We start from the raw sequence: 22874 nt of genomic DNA on the forward strand, positions 1-22874 counted from the left end.
GCTGAGCAGAAAAAATGTTTGAGCCTTTATCAGCTTTCCTTCCCTGGATAACTCCTAAATGAGGCAAAACCAAGGAAAGCTCAGTACGGGGCACAACCTGAATGGACAGACAAAATTAGCAATAAAACATATAAAACAGAACTAATGCAAATTCACTAGGGTGGTAATTGAATGCTGGTTGTCTTCATAGTCTTTATAGTTGTCTTCATAAGTGTCTTCATAGTCTTCATAGTCAGTGCTAGTGTTCAGAAAAGGAAAACTGTAGTGATGTGATCTAGAGGGTGCAGTCATGGAAGGTTTCTTTGAGGAAGAAGAATGTGTGAATTTGGTCTTAAAGTCTGAAAGGACTGGAATAGAAGGCTTCTTTGGGTCAGGGAGGGGATAGTAGTGTGAGCCCAGGTATAGATCTGTGATTTTGGTGAGTAAGTAGCAAACAGTATTTGCCACCCACCACTAATACCACCCCTGCCCTGAAAGGGTTTATGGAATTTCCAGGGACAGTGGGGTAGCTATGTACATTTTAAAACATTCAGAGTTGCTTTGACTTTGATTTCTTTTCTATCACAATATTTAACTTACTTTGAAAGTTCAAATGAACTAAAGGAGGCAATGGGTTTTTTACATTTATCAAAAGGAGTTTTTAAGATCTATGAAACACTGGTCTGAAAGCAAGAAAGCTCAGCACCATGTTTATCAGGTAAGGCTAGCCTCATGACCTGGATACTGCATGTTTAGATTTGAGATTTACAACAATTTTACAAGGTAAATATGACTCTCCTAGTTTTATAGTTGAGGGAATTGAGCCTTAGCAAGGTTAATTCATTTGCCCAGTACCACACAGCTAGGAGATTAAGCAGCTAAAATTCAAACTCAGAACTTTAAACTCTAACTGATGTTCTTTCCACCATTCTGTGCTGCTTAGTGGCCTTAGCTACCCTTTCTGGTCGGTTTTCTGAACAGTGGGTCATTCTTAATCATTCCTAGCACATCCCTTCACTTAGCTTTATGACTAATCTGATGTCTGAAAGCTCACTTTCAACCCTCTGGGGAGCCAGAAAGACCAGGAAAAGGGAGAATTTTAATGACACATCCCTCTAGTCCTATTCCCCTGCCACAAAGACAGAATTCTCTGTCATTCATTATTATCCTCAAATACCTAGAGAAACAATAGGAGGTTCAGTTGATGCTTTTAATTTAGCTCTAAGATCATGTGCATCCTTTCCTTTTTGAAAACTATTAAAGATTTTGAAGGCTAATAATGTTTATGACACACCAATTCAGAGGGAAAGGAAGCAGCAGGCTGAAGTTAGGAATAGAGGGAGGGTTGACTCTGCCTATATTCTAGCCAGGTGGGTACCCACCTATTAGCTGTGTGGTCCAGGTCTATGTGCATGTGTATTATGTTTTGTAAGGTAGGTTTCATGCCTTTACAGAATCAAAGTAGACTACATGGATACATTCTCCTCAGCTTGTCCTGCTTTTGTAGTTAGTTTGACAGGGCCAACTTTTTATGCATATTGTTTCACAAAGTGTTCCTAGGTATTATAGAAGTTAGTTCATGAGTGTGCATGTATGCTTAGTCGCTCAGTCATGTCCGACTCTTTATAACCCTTTGGACTGTAGCCCACCAGGCTCCTCTCTCCATGGAATTTTCCAGTCAAGAATACTGGAGTGGATTGCCATTTCCTACTCAGGGAATCTTCCTGACCCAGGGAATCTTCCTGACCCAGGGATTGAACCCACATCTCCTGTGTCTCCTGTGTTGCAGACAGATGGATTCTTAACCTGCTGAACCATCAAGGAGCCACCCCATTATTTTGGCAGGACCAAACTTGTCCAATTTGAGCATGGTAAAAGGAATCCAAACTCTGAAACAGACTTGTAACTACATTGTCCCACTCTGTATAGCAGACCTATCTTTCTTGTAAACTTGATATCAGGATTACCCAATGGATTAGAACCAATCTCTATGCAAAAACTTAGAGATTGATTATAAATAAAATGATTTATATGATTACAAGATGATTTATGTGCATAATCATTATGGAAAGAAAAGAACACCATGATGTATTTGGCAACCTAGGGTTTTGAGATGGACAGAGCTATGCTGAGAATCCTTAAAGACAGTTTTCCACACCCTACAGAAAAGCTCTGTTTACCATGCAGTGTGAAGACTTAGGATTGGGAATCTGAATATATGTGTGCTAAGTCCCTTCAGTCGCGTCCAACTCTCTGAGACCCTATGAACTATGGCCCATCAGGCTCCTCTATCCATGGGATTCTCCAGGCAAGTATACTGGAGTGGGTTGCCATACCCTCCTCCGGGGGATATTTCTGACCCAAGGATCAAACCCATGTCTCTTAGGTCTCCTACATTGGCTGGCAGGTTCTTTACCACAGCGCCACCTAGGAAGACCGGGGAATATGACATCAGTTCAGTTCAGTCGCTCAGTCCTGTCTATCTCTTTGCGACCCCATGGGCTGGAGCACACAAGGCTTCCCTGTCCATCTCAAACTCCCTGTCCGTCACCAACTCCAAGAGTTTGCTCAAACTCATGTCCATTAAGTCGGTGACACCATCCAACCATCTCATCCTCTGCCATCCCTTTCTCCTCCCGCCTTCAATCATTCCAAGCATCAGGGTCTTTTCCAATGAGTCAGCTCTTTGCATCAGGTGGCCAAAGTATTGGAGTTTCAGCTTCAGCATCAGTCCTTTCAATGAAATTTCAGGAGTGATTTCCCTTTGGATGGACTGGTTTGATCTCCTTCTGGTCCAAGGGACTCTCAAGAGTATTTTCCAACACCACAGTTCAAAAGCGTCAAGTCTTTGGTGCTTAGCTTTCTTTATACTCCAATTCTCACATCCATACATGACTACTGGAAAAATCATAGCTTTGACTAGAGGGACCTTTGTAGGCAAAGTAATGTCTCTGCTTTTTAATATTCTGTCTATGTTGGTCATAGCTTTTCTTCCAAGGAACAAATGTCTTAATTTCATGGCTGCAGTCACCATCTGCAGTGATTCTGGAGCCCAAGAAAATAAAGTCTGTCTCTGTTTCCATTGTTTCCCCATCTATTTGCCATTATGTGATGGGACCAGATGCCATGACCTTAGTTTTTTGAATGTTGAGTTTAGGCCAGCTTTTTCACTCTCCTCTTTACCTTTCATCAAGAGGCTCTTTAGTTCTTCTTCACTTTCTGCCATAAGGGTGGTGTCATCTGCATATCTGAGGTTACTGATATTTCTCTTGGCAATCCTGATTCCAGATTTTGCTTCATCCAGCCTGGCAATTAGCATGATGGATTCTGCATGTAAGTTAAGTAAGCAGGAATTGCTGACAATATACAGCCTTGACATACTCCTTTCCCAATTTGGAACCAGTCTGTTGTTCCATGTCCAGCTCTAATTGTTGCTTCTTGACCTGTATACAGCTTTCTCAGGAGGCAGGTAAGGTAGTCTGGCATTCCCATCTCTTGAAGAATTTTCCACAGTTTGTTGTGATCCACACAGTCAAAGACTTTGGGGTAGTCAATAATGCAGAAGTAGATGTTTCTCTGGAATGCTCTTGCTTTTTCCATGACCCAACGGATGTTGGCAATTTGATCTCTGGTTCCTCTGCCTTTTCTAAATCCAGCTTGAACATCTGGAAGTTCAGGATTCATGTACTGTTGAAGCCTGGCTTGAAGACTTTTGAGCATTACTTTGCTAGTGTGTGAGATGAGGGCAATTGTGCAGTAGTTTGAACATTTTTGGCTTTGCCTTTCTTTGGGACTAGAATGAAAACTGACCTTTTCCAGTCCTGTGGCCACTGCTGAGTTTTCCAGATTTGCTGGGATATTGAGTGCAGCACTTTCACAGCATCATGTTTTAGGATTTGAAATAGCTCAACTGGAATTCCATCACCTCCACTAGCTTTGTTGGTAGTGATGCTTCCTAAGGCCCACTTGACTTCACATTCCAGGATGTCTGGCTCTGGGTTAATGATCACACTATCACGGTTATCTGGGTCATTTTGTATAGTTCTTCTGTGTATTCTTGCCACCTCTTCTTAATATCTTCTGTTTCCATTAGGTCCATAGCATTTCTGTCCTTTATCAAGCCCATCTTTGCATGAAATGTTCCCTTGGTATCTCCAATTTTCTTGAAGAGATCTCTAGTCTTTCCCATCCTATTGTTTTCTTCTATTTCTTTGCATTGATCACTGAGGAAGGCTTTCTTATTCTCCTTGCTGTTTGGAATTCTGCAATCAAACGGGTATACCTTTCTGTTTCTCCTTTGCCTTTAGCTTCTCTCCATTTCTCAGCTATTTGTAAGCCCTCCTCAGACAATCATTTTGCCTTTTTGCATTTCTTTTTCTTGAGGATGGTCTTGATCACTGCCTCCTATACAATGTCATGAACCTCCATCCATAGTTCTTCAGGCACTCTGTCTATCAGATGTAATCCCTTGAATCTGTTTGTCACTTCCACTGTATAATCATAAGGGATTTGATTTAGGTCATACCTGAATGGTCTAGTGGTTTTCCCTACTTTCTTCAAATTAAGTCTGAATTTGGTAATAAGGAATTCATGACTTGAGCCATAAGAAAGCCTTCCTCAGCGATCAATGCAAAGAAATAGAGGAAAACAAAAGAATGGGAAACATTAGAGATCTCTTCAAGAAAATTAGAGATACCAAGGGTACATTTCATGCAAAAATGGGCTCAATAAAGGACATAAAAGGTAGGGACCTAACAGAAGCAGAAGATATTAAGAAGAGGTGGCAAGAATACACAGAAGAACTGTACAAAAAAGACCTTCATGACCCAGATAATCATGATGGTGTGATCACTCGCCTAGAGCCAGACATCCTGGAATGTGAAATCAAGTGGGCCTTAGGAAGCATCACACGAACAAAGCTAGTGGAAGTAATAGAATTCCAGTTGAGCTATTTCAAATCCTGAAAGATGATCCTATGAAAGTGTTGCACTCAATATGCCAGCAAATTTGGAAAACTCAGCAGTGGCCACAGGACTGGAAAAAGTCAGTTTTCATTCCAACCCCAAAGAAAGGCAATGTTAAAGAATGCTCAAACTACTGCACAATTGCACTCATTTCACACGCTAGTAAAGTAATGCTTAAAATTCTCCAAGCCAGGCTTCAGCCGTATGTGAACTGTGAACTTTCAGATGTTCAAGCTGGTTTTAGAAAAGGCAGAGGAACCAAAGATCAAATTGCCAACATCTGCTGGATCATGGAAAAAGCAAGAGAGTTCCAGAAAAACATCTATTTCTGCTTTATTGACTATGCCAAAGCCTTTGACTGTGTGGAACAAAATAAACTGTGGAAAATTCTGAAAGAGACGGGAATACCAGATCACCTGACCTGCTTCTTGAGAAACCTGTATGCAGGTCAGGAAGCAACAGTTAGAACTGGACGTGGAACAACAGACTGGTTCCAAATAGGAAAAGGAGTATGTCAAGGCTATATATTTTCACTCTGCTTTTTTAACTTATATGCATAGGACATCATGAGAAACGCTGGGCTGGAGGAAGCAGAAGCTGGAATCAAGATTGCTAGGAGAAATATCAATAATTTCAGATATGCACATGACACTACCCTTATGGCAGAAAGTGAAGAAGAACTAAAGAGCCTCTTGATGAAAGGAAAGAGGAGAGTCAAAAAGTTGACTTAAAGCTCAACATTCAGAAAACTAAGATCATGGCATCCGGTCCTGTCATTTCATGGCAAATAGATGGGGAAACAGTGGGAAAAGTGTCAGACTTGATTTTTTTAGGCTCCAAAATCACTGCAGATGGTGACTGCAGCCATGAAATTAAAAGACGCTTACTCCTTGGAAGGAAAGTTATGACCAACCTAGACAGCATATTAAAAAGCAGAGACATTGCTTTGCCAACAAAGGTCCGTCTAGTCAAGGCTATGGTTTTTCCAGTGGTCATGTACGGATGTGAGACTTGGACTATAAAGAAAGCTGACCACCGAAGAATTGATGCTTTTGAACTGTGGTGTTGGAGAAGACTCTTGAGAGCCCCTTGGACTGCAAGGAGATCCAACTAGTCCATCCTAAAGGAGATCAGTCCTAGGTGTTCATTGGAAGGACTGATGTTGAAGCTGAAACTCCAATACTTTGGCCACCTGATGCAAAGAGCTGACTTATTTGAAAAGACCCTGATGCTGGGAAATATTGAGGGCAGGAGGAGAAGGGTATGACAGAGGATGAGATATTTGGATGGCATCATCGACTCGATGGACATGGTTTTGGGTGAACTCTGGGAGTTGGTGATGGACAAGGAGGCCTAGCCTGCTGCAGTTCATGGGGTCACAAAGAATCAGACATGACTGAGCGACTGAACTGAACTGGACTCATCTGAGCCATGATCAGCTCCCACTCTTGTTTTTGCTGACTATATATAGCTTCTCCATCTTTGTCTGCAAAGAATATAATCAATCTGATTTCAGTATTGACCATCCGGTGATGTGTAGAGTGTAGAGTCTTGGAGAGTGTAGAGTAATGTGTAGAGTTGTCTCTTATGTTGTTGAAAGAGGGTGTTTTCTATAACCAGTGCATTCTCTTGGCAAAACTCTATTAGCCTTTGCCTTGCTTTATTTTGAATCCCTTAGAAGAAATGGAGTAGCCCTCATAGTCAACAAAAGCTTCAGAAATGCAGTATTTGGATGCAATCTCAAAAACGACAAAATCATCTCTGCTTGTTTCCAAGGCAAACCGTTCAATTTAAGAAATAAATCATTATAAATATCGTCTTCCTCCTCTCCATCTTCCATCCATTTCCCTTTTTTCTCTCTTGTCCCCATTCTCCTCTTTGTATTCCCTTGAATTTGGCATGTATCATTGTTGTATTTTTCTTATAATTTTTGTATATATCCCTAAACATTATGTGGCATTGTTTTGTGTTTTTTTAAACTTTATATAAACAGAATACATGTAGATGAGATAAAATTATATAGAATAGAAAGCAGGGGAATTATGAACATGTGATTTAATATGTGGGCTGCCTTGGTGTTACAGGTTTTGGAATGGGCATTGGGTTCACCAAAACTTAATATGTCAATAAAAGTAAGTAAGCAAGTAAATGAATAGAGATATAAGGGCACTATACATTGAGTAATTATGAGTGTCTAATAGACTGGGTTTAATTCAATTTCATATACCCAAGAATAAAAATAACAATCATAATGGATAGGCAATATATTTTTTGTATCCAACTACTACTTTTATTTTTCTCATGCAATAAGATTTGTGAGATTCATCCATGTCAACATATGAAGCTTTTTATTCACTTTCCCTACATTTCTCCTGCTAGACGAGTCCTTTTCCAAAAACCCCCAGAATTCTAAGTGTTCAGCCTTCTCTAGGTAATCCTTCCTGGCCAGCAGCCTTTGACTACCTAGCTACTCTTATCACTCATTCCCTCTCTGATATGCCAGTCTTGATGGTCTACTTAGATTCCTGAGTATACTTCAGGCAACTAGTCAGTTCATTTCATACTTCTGGAAGGCTTTCAAATATTTTGGAAGAGGAAAAGCCCTTTGTAGCAGTGCATGTGTGGCTTACTGCTTCCTACTTCACATCAGCAGTCTTGTTGTAAACACATATGTGCATTGAGGCTGAGGTCTGAGACAAAATCCACAGATGTAGGCCAGAGGATTTCTCTAATAGCATCTAGTTAGCCAACTGTTAGTGTCATAAGCTAAGGTAACCTGTCCAGATTTAAACCAAACCACCTCTCACTGATACACCAGAACAATGGCAATGTTAGCATTCTGCTGTGCATATGTGCCAACTGTCCTTATACCCACTCTCCACATACCTCCAACAAAAAGCCTTCTCTTTCTTTCTGTCTAGGACCTGATCCGGAGAGACATTCTATACTACAAAGGCCGCATTGATATGGATAAATATGAGGTAGTGGACATTGAAGATGGCAGAGATGATGACTTTAATGTAAGCATGAAAAATGCCTTCAAGCTTCACAACAAGGAGACTGAGGAGATACATCTATTCTTTGCCAAGAAATTGGAGGAGAAGATACGCTGGCTCAGAGCTTTCAGAGAAGAGAGGAAAATGGTACAGGAAGATGAAAAAATTGGTAAGTGACCTGAGAGGAGAAAGAAGAATATGGATATGAAGAACATAGAAGAGTTAAATTAATTTTCATTTTTCTAGAGGCAGAGAAATTTGTGTTGTAAACTGACATAATCCACTTTGGTGGTTTCCTATTATTAGGTTATTTTTGGCAGATAACAATAGTTTCTATTAGTCAGGGTTAAGTGATACTTAGAGGTTGATTTCCCCTACATTATCACTGTTAGATGAGATTAATACACTTAAATCAAACCTCAGGCTCAATTCTCCCAAACGTACAAAAGTGTATTAGCAAACAAACACAAAAGCAGTCATACAGCCTGTTCTGTAATTTCAGTGAAGTCACAACTCTGTCTTTAGATACACAACAGCATCTTCTGTGAAAAGTTTAGGTTAGTTGAGGCAGATTTGGTAATTTTGGAGAAGGGAATGGGTACATACTCTAGTATTCTGGCCTGGAGAATTCCATGGACTATATACAGTCCATGGGGTTGCAAAGAGTCGGACACGGTTGACAGACTTTCACTTTCACTTTCAGCTAACTTCCTAGTCAAAGTCCGGTGACAAAATCCTCTGATTAGGCCAAAATATAGTACTCATTTTCAATCTTAAATTTCAGGCTTCCTTCTGAAGTATATATATAGGCTATAGGGTTCACTGTCAGTGAAGGCAATGGCAACCCACTCCAGTACTCTTGCCTGGAAAATCCCATGGACAGAGGAGCCTGGTAGGCTGCAGTCCATGGGGTCGCTAGGAGTCGGACACGACTGAGCGACTTCACTTTCACTTTTCACTTTCATGCATTGGAGAAGGAAATGGCAACCCACTCCAGTGTTCTTGCCTGGAGAATCCTAGGGATGGGGGAGCCTGATGGGCTGCCGTCTATGGGGTCACACAGAGTTGGACTCGACTGAAGCGACTTAGCAGCAGCAGCAGCAGCAGCAGGGTTCACTGGATTCTTATACCCAGTTCTTGTGAAGGCTTAAGTGCCTATATGACATTTGTGGAGAGGGCACATCTTGTACAGCATTCTTTTTTATCAGTGAAAATTCATTTTCACATGTATTAGACTAATTAGGCCTCCCAAATTAAGGTGACTGAACTGCTGGTAGTTGTGGCCTCTTGAGCAAAGACTTCTGAATGTTCAGTATGTTAACAAATCACTTCTTGAGTGTGTATTCCTGATTAGATCACTTTAGGTGTTAACTAAATGCCCCTATTAATGTTCTTGTATATATCATGTTCTCTGTATAAAAGTATTTTAAAGTAAATTATAGAAAATATAACAGGGCCACTTGCATGATTTAAAACCAGGACCATTTGCATGATGTAGAATCACACTAAACCATACTCTTTTATTTCAAATAAGTTATTCTCCTTTCCACAGGGAATATAGCTGGTAGAGATACTTTTTATACTGCTTTCCCACTGTGGGATTTAGCATTTAACCTTGTGGTTTACAAAGTACTATCTGGTCTCCTGCTCGTGGTCCTGCCTTTCTGGCATAAAAAATACAATACAGCCAGGCTTTGAAATTCCTTGAGAGGACACCAGAGTTTCTGGTTTTGCCTCACTCCTGCTGCTGCTAAGTTGCTCCAGTCGTGTCTGACTCTGAGCGATCCCATAGATGGCAGCCCACCAGGCTTCCCCGTCCCTGGGATTCTCCAGGCAAGAACACTGGAGTGGGTTGCCATTTCCTTCTCCAGTGCATGAAAGTGAAAAGTGAAAGTGAAGTCGCTCAGTCATGCCCAACTCTTAGCGACCCCATGGACTGCAGCCTACCAGGCTCCTCCACCCATGGGATTTTCCAGGCAAGAGTACTGGAGTGGGGTGCCATTACCTTCTCCTGCCTAAAGGAGGAGAATTATACCTTAAAACATTTGTATTCAAGTTGGAAGAAACTGCCTCTAAAAAAATGGGCCTACCATTTGAGTCCTGGTACAAATATATTTTCCTATCTGAAGTATTGGGATTGAAATGGTCCAAAGGCAAGGAAGGATCATCAGAAAGACACTGCTTCGTCTTATCTAAGTCTTCTCAGGTTTTGGGTAGAGTACTTATTGATAATTCACTTTAAGTCCCATTGAATTCAGTTTGCTTTTAGCATTTGGGCACTGCTTTAGGACATGATGTAGAATCATTACAGAAATTCTACTGGCTGCTTGTCCTAATGGAAGGTACCAACAATCTCTGACACTGCCTAGATTGTTAGTGCTATTAGAGGAATTGTTTTAGTGTGCTTTTTGCAGATCCTAGATCAACTAGAAGACTCATACCATTCACTCTGGTTCCAACATATCTCCCACACTGTAGAAAAGCTTCCAGAAATTGCTTCCCAACAGTCGTCTTTTTAAAAATATTAAGAATTTGGTCTAATTATAACAGTAAGTCATTTTCTTTGAAAGAAATTTTGGGGAAAAAACACAAAATACAAGGAAAAAAACACCTAAAAATCACACATGAACATACTACCCAGAGATAAATTTTATAAATATTTTTGTATATTTCCTTCCCATCTTTTTTCCTATGTGTCTAAATTAAAAAAAAAAATTAGAGTGCCTGAATCTTTATTTCTGTCTCCCCCAACCTCTGCCACTTCATGACAGATATAAATTTATATCTTTGTCACTTAAAATTATATCACTAACATTTCTGTAAATCATTTACTATTTTAATCATTATTTTTATGGCTGTCATGTGGATTTACTATAATTTTTGTTTTTTATTTTTATTTTTAAATTATAAAATACATAGTCATAATAACCATTTAAGCACATATGGAAATATAATAAAGTTTAGCATTCTGTTCCCTTCTCTGTTGCTCCTATGCTGTGTGAGATAATCAGTATTAATTTGATGTGTTTCTTTTCATACTAATCTCAAGTTCATATAAACATATACACATAAGACTTTATAAAAATATAAATATTATACTAAAAGATACAAATTGTACTATACATATTACTCTGTAACTTGCTTTCTTAAACATAATTTATCATCAGAACCACTCCAGTTGAAGAATACAGAATCTAACTATAACTCCTTATATCAGTCAGGGTTCAATAAGAGAAGCATAACCAATAAGAGATAAATTATTATTAAGAAATTTATTATAAGAATTGCATTATGTGATTGTGAAGGCTGGCTAAGCAACTCCAGGCATTCAGGTTCAAACATCATGGGTAGGCTTGAACTCGTGGGCATAGAGCAAAGCTGTCTTTGGATAGGGCTTGTAGGTCCGAAGCTTGTAAGGCAAAATTTCTTCTTTTAGGTGAGACCTTAGCCTTAGTTTTTTAACTGGCAAAAACACCATGAGCTCTGTACTTAATTTTTTTCCTTTTATTTATTTGTTTTTTAATGTATTTATTTATTTTAATTGGAGGCTAATTTAAAGGCACAATATACTAGTCTTAGCTGTATGCTTATTGTTGTGCAAGTTTCAAGGACTTATTCATATCTTATGTAAATGAAACTTTATAGCTATAGAAAAGCAGCTCCCTGTTATCTCTGGTGATTCTCTCTGGAATCACCATTCTGCTCTCTGTCTATGAGTTTCACTAGTTAAGACACTTCATATTCATGCAAATATAGAATTTGTCCTTCTGTGACTACATTATTTTAATTAGCAAATGTCCTCCAGATTTATCCATGTTGCCACATATGGCAGAATTCCCATTCTTTTTAGGGCTGAATAATATTCTAGTGTGTGTGTGTGTGTGTGTGTGTGTATGTGTGTGTATATATAAAAAGATACATACAACATTTTCTTTATCCCTTTATCCATCCTCAGGCATTTAGATTGTTTCAATTATCATGGCCTTTGGGAATAATGCTGCAATGAATATGAGAGTACTGATATCTCTTCAAGATCTTGATTTCAATTATTTTGCACATATAACCAGAAGTGGGATTTCTGGATCATATGGTAGTTTTCCATAGTGACTAAATCATTTTAATTCCTAACAGTTTACTATGGGTCCAGTTTCTCTACATTCTTGCCAATACTAATCATCTTTTGTTTCTTCAAGAATAGCTCTCTAAACAGGAGTGCAGTGATATCTTATTATGGTTAAGATTTGGATTTCCCTGATAATTAGTGATGTGGAGAATACTTTTATATACCTGTTGGCCATTTGTATGACTTCTTTGAGAACATGTCTATGCAAGTCCTTTGACCATTCTTTTTAATTGCTATATGTTTGTTTGTTTATTTACTGCTGAGCAGAGAAGTTTCTTATATATTTTGTATATTAAGCCCTTAGATATATAGTTTCCAAATATTTACTCCCATTCCATAGATTGCCTTTTTTTTTTTTTTTTTAAGAAAATTCTTGACTGAGCTCAGTGAACTTCAGTTTGTGTGTGGGCATGCTCAGTCATGTCTGACTCTTTGGGACCCCCAAGGACTATAGCCAACCAGGCTCCTCTGTCCATGGAATTTTCCAGGCAAGAATACTAGAGTGGCATAGATTGCCTTTTTATATGTTGTTTCTTTTCTTTGCTGTGCAGAATCATTTTAGTTTGATGTAGTCCTATTTGTCTGCTTTTTCTTTGTTGCCAGTGCTTTTGGTATTTAAGAAATCATTGTCAAGAAGATTTTTCCCCTTTTTTCTTCTAGGAGTTTTACAATTCCAAGTCATACAATCAAGTCTTCAGTCCACTTTGCATTGATTTTCATGTATGGCATAAGATAGAAGTTCAGTTTCATTCTTTTGCATGTGGATATCCAATTTTCACAAAACCATTTGTTGAAGAAACTATCCTTTCCCCATTGTGTATTCTCGGCAGCCTTGTCAAAGATATGTTGACTGTATATGTGTGCATTTATTTCTGGCCCTCTATCCTATTCCATTGATCTGGAGTTCTCTCTTTATGCCATACAATACTGTTTTAATTACTGTAGCTTCATAATATATTTTTAATCAGGAATTGTGAAGTCTCTAGCTTTGCCCTTCTTTCTCAAGATTGCTTTAGCTATTATGGGTCTTTTATGTTTCCACATAAATTTTAGGCATGCTATTTCTGTTTCTGTAAAAAAAATACCATTGGGGTTTTGATAGAATTACATTGACTCTATAGATAGCTTCAAGTCAGAATGGATATTTAACAATATTAAGCCTTCCACCACAAGAAAGGTAAACTACAAATCAATATCTATAACAAAATCCATGGGAAAGTCCTCTGTAAATCACTGGAAAAAAAATTCAACAATACAATAAGAGGATCAGACACCATGACCAAGTGGGATTTATCTGGGATACAAGAATGGTTTAACATATGTAAATCGATTAATGTGATACACCACACTAACAAAATGAAGGGGAAAAGTCACATGATCATCCTTATGGATACAGAAAAATCATGTGAAAAAATTCAACACACTCTTATGATAAAAACTATCAACAATATATAGAAGGAATTTACCTCAATATATAAACCATATATTGAAAGCTCACAAGGCTCATAGCTAATATTATGCTTATTGGGGGAAAGCTGAAAGCTTTTTCTCTAAGATCAGGAACAAGAGATGTTTACATTCACTGCTTCTAGTCAATGTAGTAGTGAAAGTCCTAGCTAGAGCAATTAGGCTTAACTAATTAATTCCTCCAAATCAGGAAAGAGAAAGTAAAATTATTCCTGTTTGCAGATGAGATCATCTTATATGTAAAAACCCTAAGATTCCACAAACAGCTTTTACATCTAATAAATGAATTTATTTGTAGGATACAAAATCAACATACAAAAGTAAATTGTGTTTCTATGTACTAACAACAAACTATATGAAAAAGAAATTAAGCAAGCAATCTCATTTACAATTGCTTCAAAAAGAATATAATAGTTAGATATAAACTTAACCAAGGATGTAAAATACTGGTACACTGAAAACTACAAAACATTACTGAAAGAAATTAAAGAAGACATAAATAAATAGACATTCTGTATTCTTGGAATGGAAGACAATGTTAATAACATGGTCATTTTACTAAAGATTTACTATAGATTCAATGTGCTCCTATTAAAACTCCAGTAGCATTTTTTATGGAAACAGGAAAAAAAAAAGAACAATCCTAAAATTCATGGGGATCCACAGTATACCCATGAGAGAGAAGAATAAAGCTGGAGACATCACAATTCCTGATTCAAAATATATTACAAAGCTATAATAATTAAAACTGTTTGGTTCTGGCATAAAGACAGACATGTAGATGAATGCAATAGGATAGGGAGCTCAGAAAAACACATACATTTATATATTCAACATATCTTCAACAAGGATTCCAAAAATACACAATTGGGAAAGGATAATTTCTTCAATGAATGATGTGAAAGCTGGATATCCACATGAAAAAGAATAAAATTGAACTCCTACTTTATGCCATATGTGAAAATCAGTTCAAAGTGGCCTGAAGACTAGAACATGTGACTTGAAACTGTAAAAATCCTAGACAAAAACATTCAGGAAATATTTCTTGATGTTGGTCTTGACAGTGATTTTTTTGGATATGACACCAAAAACATGGACAGGAAAGCAAAAATAGAAAACATCAAACCAAAAAGCCTTTGCACAGCAAAAGAAAAAAAAACAACAGCACGAATAAGCAACCTGTTAAATGGGAGAAAATATTTTCAAAAAATACATGTGATAATTTCTAAAATATATAAGGAACTCCTACAGCTCAATTAGTTAAAACCCAAAACTCAGTTAAAAATTGGCAAAGAACTTCCACAGATATTTTGATTATTTCTTTGATTGCTTTTGCCATTCAATTTTTTTCCTCCTTGTAAAACTTTTCCTTAAGTCTATATATATTTTCTGCTGTAATCTCATTTTTTAGCTCATTTTTCTTTTTAGTTTTGCTTTTGATTGTGAAATGTCTTTCCACTTTTCACCATATTTTATTCAACCACTCTCCATTTAACAGCCTCTTAACTCATGTTCTCACCTTTTTGCCCCTCTATACATTGAAATGCATTGTTGTAGGTAAGTGTTAATATTACTCTTCCAGAAAACTTGTACTAATTTATACATTTTAAAAAAGGTCTATGTTACTCATAACAATGATTTATTTTTGTGTTATAGGGTTTGAGATTTCTGAAAATCAGAAGAGGCAGGCTGCAATGACTGTGAGAAAAGTCTCTAAACAAAAAGGTAAAACTGCCTTTAACTACAACCTCCCTGACCTCACTCACTCTCATTGTGAAACTGAAAAGCCATAAGCTATGTATTTGCATATTCATATGCTTATTTCCATGCTAAAGTTCACTTAGGGTCATGGGAAATGTCCAGATTCCCAGGTGTCTCTGATGATAAGTGGTAAATGATCTTTAAAAGACTTAAGGCTTAGGAGTGAATAATTTAAGATAACTATGTCTACAGATAGCTCATTGGGTACAGGAAAAAAATAGAAACTTTGTTTCTTTTATTTTCCCTTAAAGTGAGAAACTAAACTTTATTAACAATTTAGAAACAGTTGGACAATAGTAAATATATGGAATTTATTAATACATGTATATATATATATATATATATATATTAGGGATATGCATATAACCTTCTTTCATTGGACTGGGGGCATTTGCCAAATCATGAACCCCAAATCAGAATGGAAGACTTCAAACTGAACCTAGACAGAAGATTCAGATATTTGTTCTCTTTTTGAGTCATAAACTAAAGTATTTTAAAAAGAAAAATACCTTGGAAATCAACTTGAGTAAATGAAGCTTTATTTTCTCATTTTCATGAACTAGAAAACATTAAAATGGTTAATTGAACAAAGGGAAGGAACTACCCTCTGTTTATTCAAGAAGCTATTCAGTACCAGTCATTTTATATAAGTTCCTTCATTTCGCTTTTATGATACCCCTGAAAAGGTAGACGTTATTAGTCTTATTTTCCAGATGAAGAAACTGAAGATATTTGGCATAAATTGACTCTGAACTTAAGTCAGCTTGTTTCCAAGTCTGCTGCACCCTCCTCGTCACCTCAGGGTTCTGTTGATCCTTCATGCTAGTTAAGAACAGCTCAATTTTTTTGTCTCACCTCAACCACTGACAGCTGTTTCTATTACTGACAGCCATTATTATTCTCCCCAGGGTAGGCAATCTTAGTGAGACTTCATTTTCCTTAGGCCCTTCCTTGTGCTCTCTTAAAGGGCTCTCTGATTCAGAATTAGTGACCATTTAAGTGATTAGATTCAAGTTGCCTGAAGTTCTAGCAGTCACATAATATACCCTTAATTATTCCCAATGAAGTTCCTTTTTATTGAAGAGGTTTAGTGCCTGTGGATATCTGATTTCCAGTTGACCAGTGCACCTAGCTTGGGCATCCAGCTAGTCATGGCCTTCCTTTTAACTTCTTATTGCTTCTTAGTCTTTGAAGATGCTCACTGACACTTTCACTCGTTGTGGAAATGTGATTCATTTTAGGTAGGAAATTAAAGGCAACCACTCCTAACTCCTTAGTGGTGAAAACAGGAGTGTTAGAAAGTAATCTGGAGTTAATTACACTAAGTCTATGATCTGTATGGATAGGAGAATCCTTTGAGAGAATGTGCTTATTCCTTAGAGAGATGAGCCCCCACTACCTGGACAGTCTTCAGGGTACAAAAGGGCTGCTGTCCTAGTGGCCCACCTCTGTCTCCTGGAGGCTCTTTCCTCCTGAATTTCTCTCATTCTGAATCCTTCCACTGCCCCTACCACATTGACCTTCAAAATGGGATGGTATTCCTTTACCTCAGCCCAAGTTCTCCCAAGTCTATCTGAGACTGGCTTATTTTTCCACTGAGAAACCTTAAAGCAGAAGAACATGCACAAAGCAACCAATTAGAAAACAGTCCTACTTGCTCATACCAAGCGTTTGTGTCATGTTCCTTCTCTGCCTTGTCTCAAGACTATCTCTTGCAGGTCTTTTCTTGTCTCCCAGTATCCAAACAATTGTTCACCTGAACAGCTATCCATCTAGACTTCAAATAAACTTATCTAGTTTCAAACCACTGAATTCCTAAAAATTTCCTCCATTATTTCTGTTTCCATTTTCAAGGCCCTCCTAGTCCAGGACTGTGGTGACTGATATATTTGACACACATGGGCACTACATTTGTAGAAGTGATTTTCACTACAATCCATGGGGTCCCAAAGAGTCAGACACAACTGAGCGACTAACACACACACACATATGGGAAGAACAAATGAGTTTTCTGAGATACCTAAGAAAGCCAGCTTTCTTAATCCTTCCAATGACACCTTTTTGGAAGTGATAAGGAGCATTTTTATTATTTCTCTAATTCAGATTTAATATAGATACCAACACAATCTATAATGCCATGTGAAGTGAAGTGTTAGTCACTCAATCGTGTCTGACTCTTTGCAGCTCCATGTACTGTAGCTTGTCTTGGCCCTCTGTCCATGGAATTCTCCAGGCAAGAATACTGGAGTGGGTTGCCATTTCCTTCTCCAAGTCACATGAGCCACCATGGAAGCCCATAATGTCATGGGGCCTTATTCACTTAGTCTATTGTTCTGGGGGAGGGAAGCCTAGCTGAAGAAAAGCAGAGGACAGAGCCTAGCTCCAAGGGAGGCCTTTTCACTTTACATTTGCCTTTTATACTGTCTTGAGAGTCGATTATTAATTCCTGGTACATCAACTCATTTCAGTTTGCCATTATGGAGCTCTCTAGGGCCACAAGTACAGTCCTCCTCTCCAGAGGCTTTAGGACAGGTCAAAATCAAATGAATATGTAAGAATAACTAAAATAAATGTGAAATAGAATAAAGTTTGAACAATAAGTCTACCCTGATTTCAACACTAATAGCTACAGTAACCAAGACAGTGTGGTGTTAGTAGAATAGACATAGTAGATTGTTAGAGAATAGAGAACCAAAAAAATAGACGTACACAAATATGTCCATCCAATTTTTTGACAAAGGTACAAAAGCAATTCGGTTAAGGAAGGATAACCTTTTAAACAAATGGCACTGAACAACTTCAGATATGCATATGATACCACTCTAATGGAAGAAGTGAGCTAAGACACCTATTGATGAGGAAAAAAGAGGAGAGTGAAGAATCTGGCTTAAAACTCAACATTAAAAACCTAAGATCATAGCATCCCATCCCAGGGTAGTCCCATCACTCCATGGCAAATAGAAGGGGGAAAGTGGAAACAGTGACAGAGTTTACTTTCTTGGGCTCCAGAATCACTGTGGACAGTGACTGCAGCCATTAAATTAGAAGATGCTTGCTTCTTGGAAGAAAAGCTATGACAAACCTAGACAGCATAGTAAAAAACAGAGACATCACTTTACCAACAAAGATCTTTATGGTCAAAGCTATGGTTCTTCCAGTAGCTATGTACGGATGAGAGAGTCGGACCATAAAGAATGCTGAGTGCTGAAGAACTGATGCATTCAAATTGTGGTGCTGGAGAAGACTGTTGAGAATCTCTTGGACAGCAGGAGATCAAACCAGTCAATCCTAAAGGAAATCAAGCCTGAATATTCATTGGAAGGATGGATGCTGAAGCTCCAGTGCTTTGACTACCTGATGGGAAGAGCTAAATCATTGGAAAAAACCCTGATGCTTGGAAAGATTGAAGGCAAAAGGAGAAATGGGCAGCAGAGGATGAGATGGTTAGATAGCATCACCAACTCAATGGACATGAGTTTGAACAAACTCTGGGAGATAGTGAAGGATGGGAAAGCCTGGCATGCTGCAGTCCACTGGGTCACAGAGAGTCAGACACGACTTAGCAACTGAAAAACAAAGACAATAATCTCAACCTAAATTCACAACCTATAAAAAGTAACTCAAAATAGATAATGAATTTAAATTTAAAGTTACAAACTTTTAAAAAACAGTAGGAGAAAATCTTCAGGATTAGGTTTAGGCAAATAATTCTTTAGAACTGACACCAAAAGCTTGAATTATAAAATCAAGTATTGATAAAATGGACCTTATCAAAGTAGAAAATTTTGCCTTGTGTAGGACCATGTGAAGAAGATGAAAAGATAAGCTACATGCTAGGGAAAATGTTTTCAAACCATGTACCTGACAAAACAATGGTATTTAGAATATATAAAAAACTCTCAAAACTCAATAGTAAAAAAATAAATGAAAACAAACAAAAACAAATTACACATTCCAATTAGAAAATGGGCAAAAGACAGATAATTCACTGAAGATGATATTTGGGTATCAGCTGAACATATGAAAAGATGTTCAGCATCATTAATCATTGAAAATATGCAAATCACAATGAGCTATCACTACATATCTTTTACAAAGGCAATAGAAAAATAGTGAAAACACCTAATGTTGGCAAGGGTGTATAGAAACAGAATCATTCATACCTTGCTGATGAGAGTGTAAAACAGTATAGCCACTGTTTTACATAATTGTTTGGCAGTTTCTTAAAACATAAAATAAACAACTACAAGATGATCCAGCAATTACACATCTGGGCATTTATCCCAGAGAAGTGGAAATTTATTTTCACTTAAAAACTTCTAAACAAATGTTCATAGCAGCTTCGTTCAAAATAGACCAAACTGGAAATAACTTAGATGTCTTTCAGTGGGTGAGTAATTAAGCAAATACTGGTACATCTATATCATAGAATACTATGCATCAATAAAAAGAGCCAACTACTGGTACATGTAACAACTTGGGTGAATTTCTAAGGAATCTTGATGATTGAGAAAACCTGATACCTAAAGGTTACAGATGATATGATTCCATTCATATAATGTTCTTCAAATAATATAATTTGGAAATGAGGAACATACTAATGGTTGCTAGGAGTTAAGGCGAGATTGGGAAAAGGAAAGAAATAAGTGTGGTTATAAAAGAGTAATAAGAGTAATCCTTTTGATGATAGAAATGTTGTCTCTTGACTGTGTCCTATAACAATGTTAATATCCTAGCTGTGATATTATAATATAGTTTTGCAAAATGCTATTATTGGAGAAATTAAATAAAGGGTCCAAGGCATATTTCCATATTTTTGATTCCTGTATGTGAATTTACAATGACCTCAAAATAAAAAGCTTAATTAAAAAATTAAAATGAACACTCCACAAACTCCCTCCCTAATATCTATATATCATTTGTTGGCCTCTGATACTGTCATATTTTTGATACCACATTTGAAAACTGTTAGACAACATCATCAAAATGGCATAATAGTTTTTTACCTTACTCTCTCCAAAGAACACAGATTTTGACAATTACTAACAGCTGGGAGTGTCATTCTGAGAGTCTGGGAGCTCAGTGGAGAAGTTCCAGACAGAATAATCTATGATTGGATGCAAAAAAGAGGCCAGTCAATAAAAACTGGAGTATGTGACTGCCCCTTTTTATGCAAAGATAGCAACACAAAACTAGAAGGAATATGAAAAGTCAAGGAAACAAGACATCATCGATGGAATGCAATAATTTCCAGAAACTGACACCCAAAGACCAGGAGATCTGTGATTTGCCTGATAAACAATTCAAAATATATTATAGTTATTTTAAGGAAGTCCAGAGAGCTACAAGAGGGACAGTTCAACAAAATCAGGGAAACATTGTGAACAGAATAAGAAATTTAACAGAGGAAATTATAAAAAGAACCAAACAAAGTATAGAGCTGAAAATACAATGTATGAAATGAAAAAAATACAATACAGAGCATCAATAGCAGACTTCATCCCCTAGAAGAAAAGTATCTGTGAAGTCAAAGAAAGGTCATTTGAAATTGTCTAGTCAGACTAGGGAAAAAATGAAAAAGAATAAAGTATGCCTATGTGACTTATGGGGTAAAATTAAGATTAACAATCTATAAAATATTAGAGTCTAATAAGGATAAGAGAAGAAGGAAGGAGAACAAAGACTGTTTAAACAAACAATGGCTAGAACTTCCCAATTCTGGGTAAATATTTGGATATCCAAGTTCATGTGGCTCACTGATATCCAAACAATTTAACCCAAAATGGTCTTCTCTAAGACACATTCTAATAAAGCTATTTAAAATCAAAGACAAAAAGAGAAGATTAAAAGTAGCAAGAGAAAAAAAAAAATCTCATGTGCATGGAAACCTGCATGAGGCTATCAGCAGATTTCTCAACAGAGAGTGGAATGATATGTTCAAAGTACTAAAAGAAAGTATCATCCAACAAGAATGCTGCACCCAGAAAATAAAGGAAAGAAAAAGACTTTTTCAGACCAGGAAAAATTTAAAAAGCAGAAAGAGTTAATCACCACTAGATTTGACTTACAATAAATGCTGAAATTTTTTCAAGCTGAAATGAAAGAATGCTAATTAGTAACATGAAAACCTGAAGATGAATGTACAATAGGGGCAGCAGACAATGTATCAGAGTAGAAAGAGTTGAGCTCACCTCCTTTCATGAAAGCAACAAAATCAAAACTAACTGCTGAACAATCATTAACAAAAAAGTCTTGAACCTATGAAACAATGTATTCTACAACCAAAGACAAAGAAGAAAAAAGACAGTGGCGGGGGGGTGCTTTTGCAATATAATCAAATCCTATACCTGCCAGGTGGGCAGCCCACAAACTTGAAAATTATTATATTGCAGAGGTTCTCTCATAGGAGTAAGAGTTCTGAGTGCAACATTAGACTCCAAAGCCTGGGCTCTGGCCATGGAAGGAGAAGCTCACAAACATTTGGCTTTAAAGGCCAGTGGAGCTTGTGTCCAAGAGTTTCACAGGACTGGGGAAATCAGTGATTCCACCCTTGGAGGAATCACACATTTTATGTGCACTGGGACCCAAAGCAAAGCTGTGACTCCATAGGAGCCTAGGCAAGACCTGCCTGTGAATCTTAGTCTCCTAGGGAGGCAGAGGTTAGCTATGAGTCACTATGGGGACAAGGACACTGGTGGTGGGAATTCCAAGGAATATTATCCACATAAGCTCTCGTAGAAGTCATCATATTGGCATCAAGATCTCGACTCACTCAACAGCCTGTAGGATCCAGTTCTGGGATGCCTCACATCAAACAACCAAAATAGTGGTAACACAGCCACATCCATCTGCAGACAGGCTACCTGAATTCATCCTAAGCCAACAACCACCTATAAACACATGGCTTGACATGGCCTTGCCCACAAGTGGGACAATACCTAGCTCTGCCCACCAGGGGGCAGGCACCAGTCCCTCCCACCAGGAAACCTGTACAGGGACCTTGGATCCACCTCACTCAACAAGATGCTGGCACAAGAAGCAAGGGAAACAATCTTGCAGCCTGAGGAAAAGGGACCATAAACACAAAAATTAAGACAAAATGAGATGACAGAGAAATATGTTAAAGAAGAAGGAACCAAATAGAAACCACAGAGAAACTAAGTGGAGATAGGCAATCTACCTGAGAAAGACTCAAGAGTAATGACAGTAAAGATGATTCAAGAAGTCAGAAAAATAATGAAGCACAGACCAAGAGAATACAATAAATGTTTATTATAGACCTGGAGAAAGAAATGGCAACCTACTCCAGCATTCTTGCCTGGAAAATCCCATGGTCAGAGGAGCCTGATAAGTTAAAGTCCATGGGGTTACAAAGAGTCAGACATGACTAAGCAACTTCACTTTCACTTTCTTCTAGGAGCTTAAAAGAACAAAGATGAACAATACAATAACTGCAATGAAAAATACACTAGAAGGAATAAATAGAATAAATGAGGCAGAAGAACAGATAAGTGAGCTAGAAGACGGATTACTGGAAATCACTACTGCAAAACAGAATAAAGAAAAAAGAATGAAAAATAATGA

At 37.6% G+C, this 22874-nt stretch overlaps 1 protein-coding gene across 16 annotated transcripts in view; it reads left to right on the plus strand.

Annotated features, from left to right (window-relative positions):
* The window catches only part of ARHGEF9 (Cdc42 guanine nucleotide exchange factor 9), a 426609-nt gene that overhangs the window by 391301 nt on the left and 12434 nt on the right, over nucleotides 1–22874 (plus strand). For all 16 annotated transcript variants that reach the window (XM_061410327.1, XM_061410326.1, XM_061410329.1 and 13 more), the window contains 2 exons: nucleotides 7865–8108; nucleotides 15186–15254. In XM_061410327.1, coding sequence (XP_061266311.1) covers nucleotides 7865–8108; nucleotides 15186–15254 — 313 coding nt within the window. The remainder of the gene's footprint in view (nucleotides 1–7864; nucleotides 8109–15185; nucleotides 15255–22874) is intronic.

This window comes from Bos javanicus, chromosome X (genome assembly GCF_032452875.1).
Source record: "Bos javanicus breed banteng chromosome X, ARS-OSU_banteng_1.0, whole genome shotgun sequence".
NCBI lineage: Eukaryota > Metazoa > Chordata > Mammalia > Artiodactyla > Bovidae > Bos > Bos javanicus.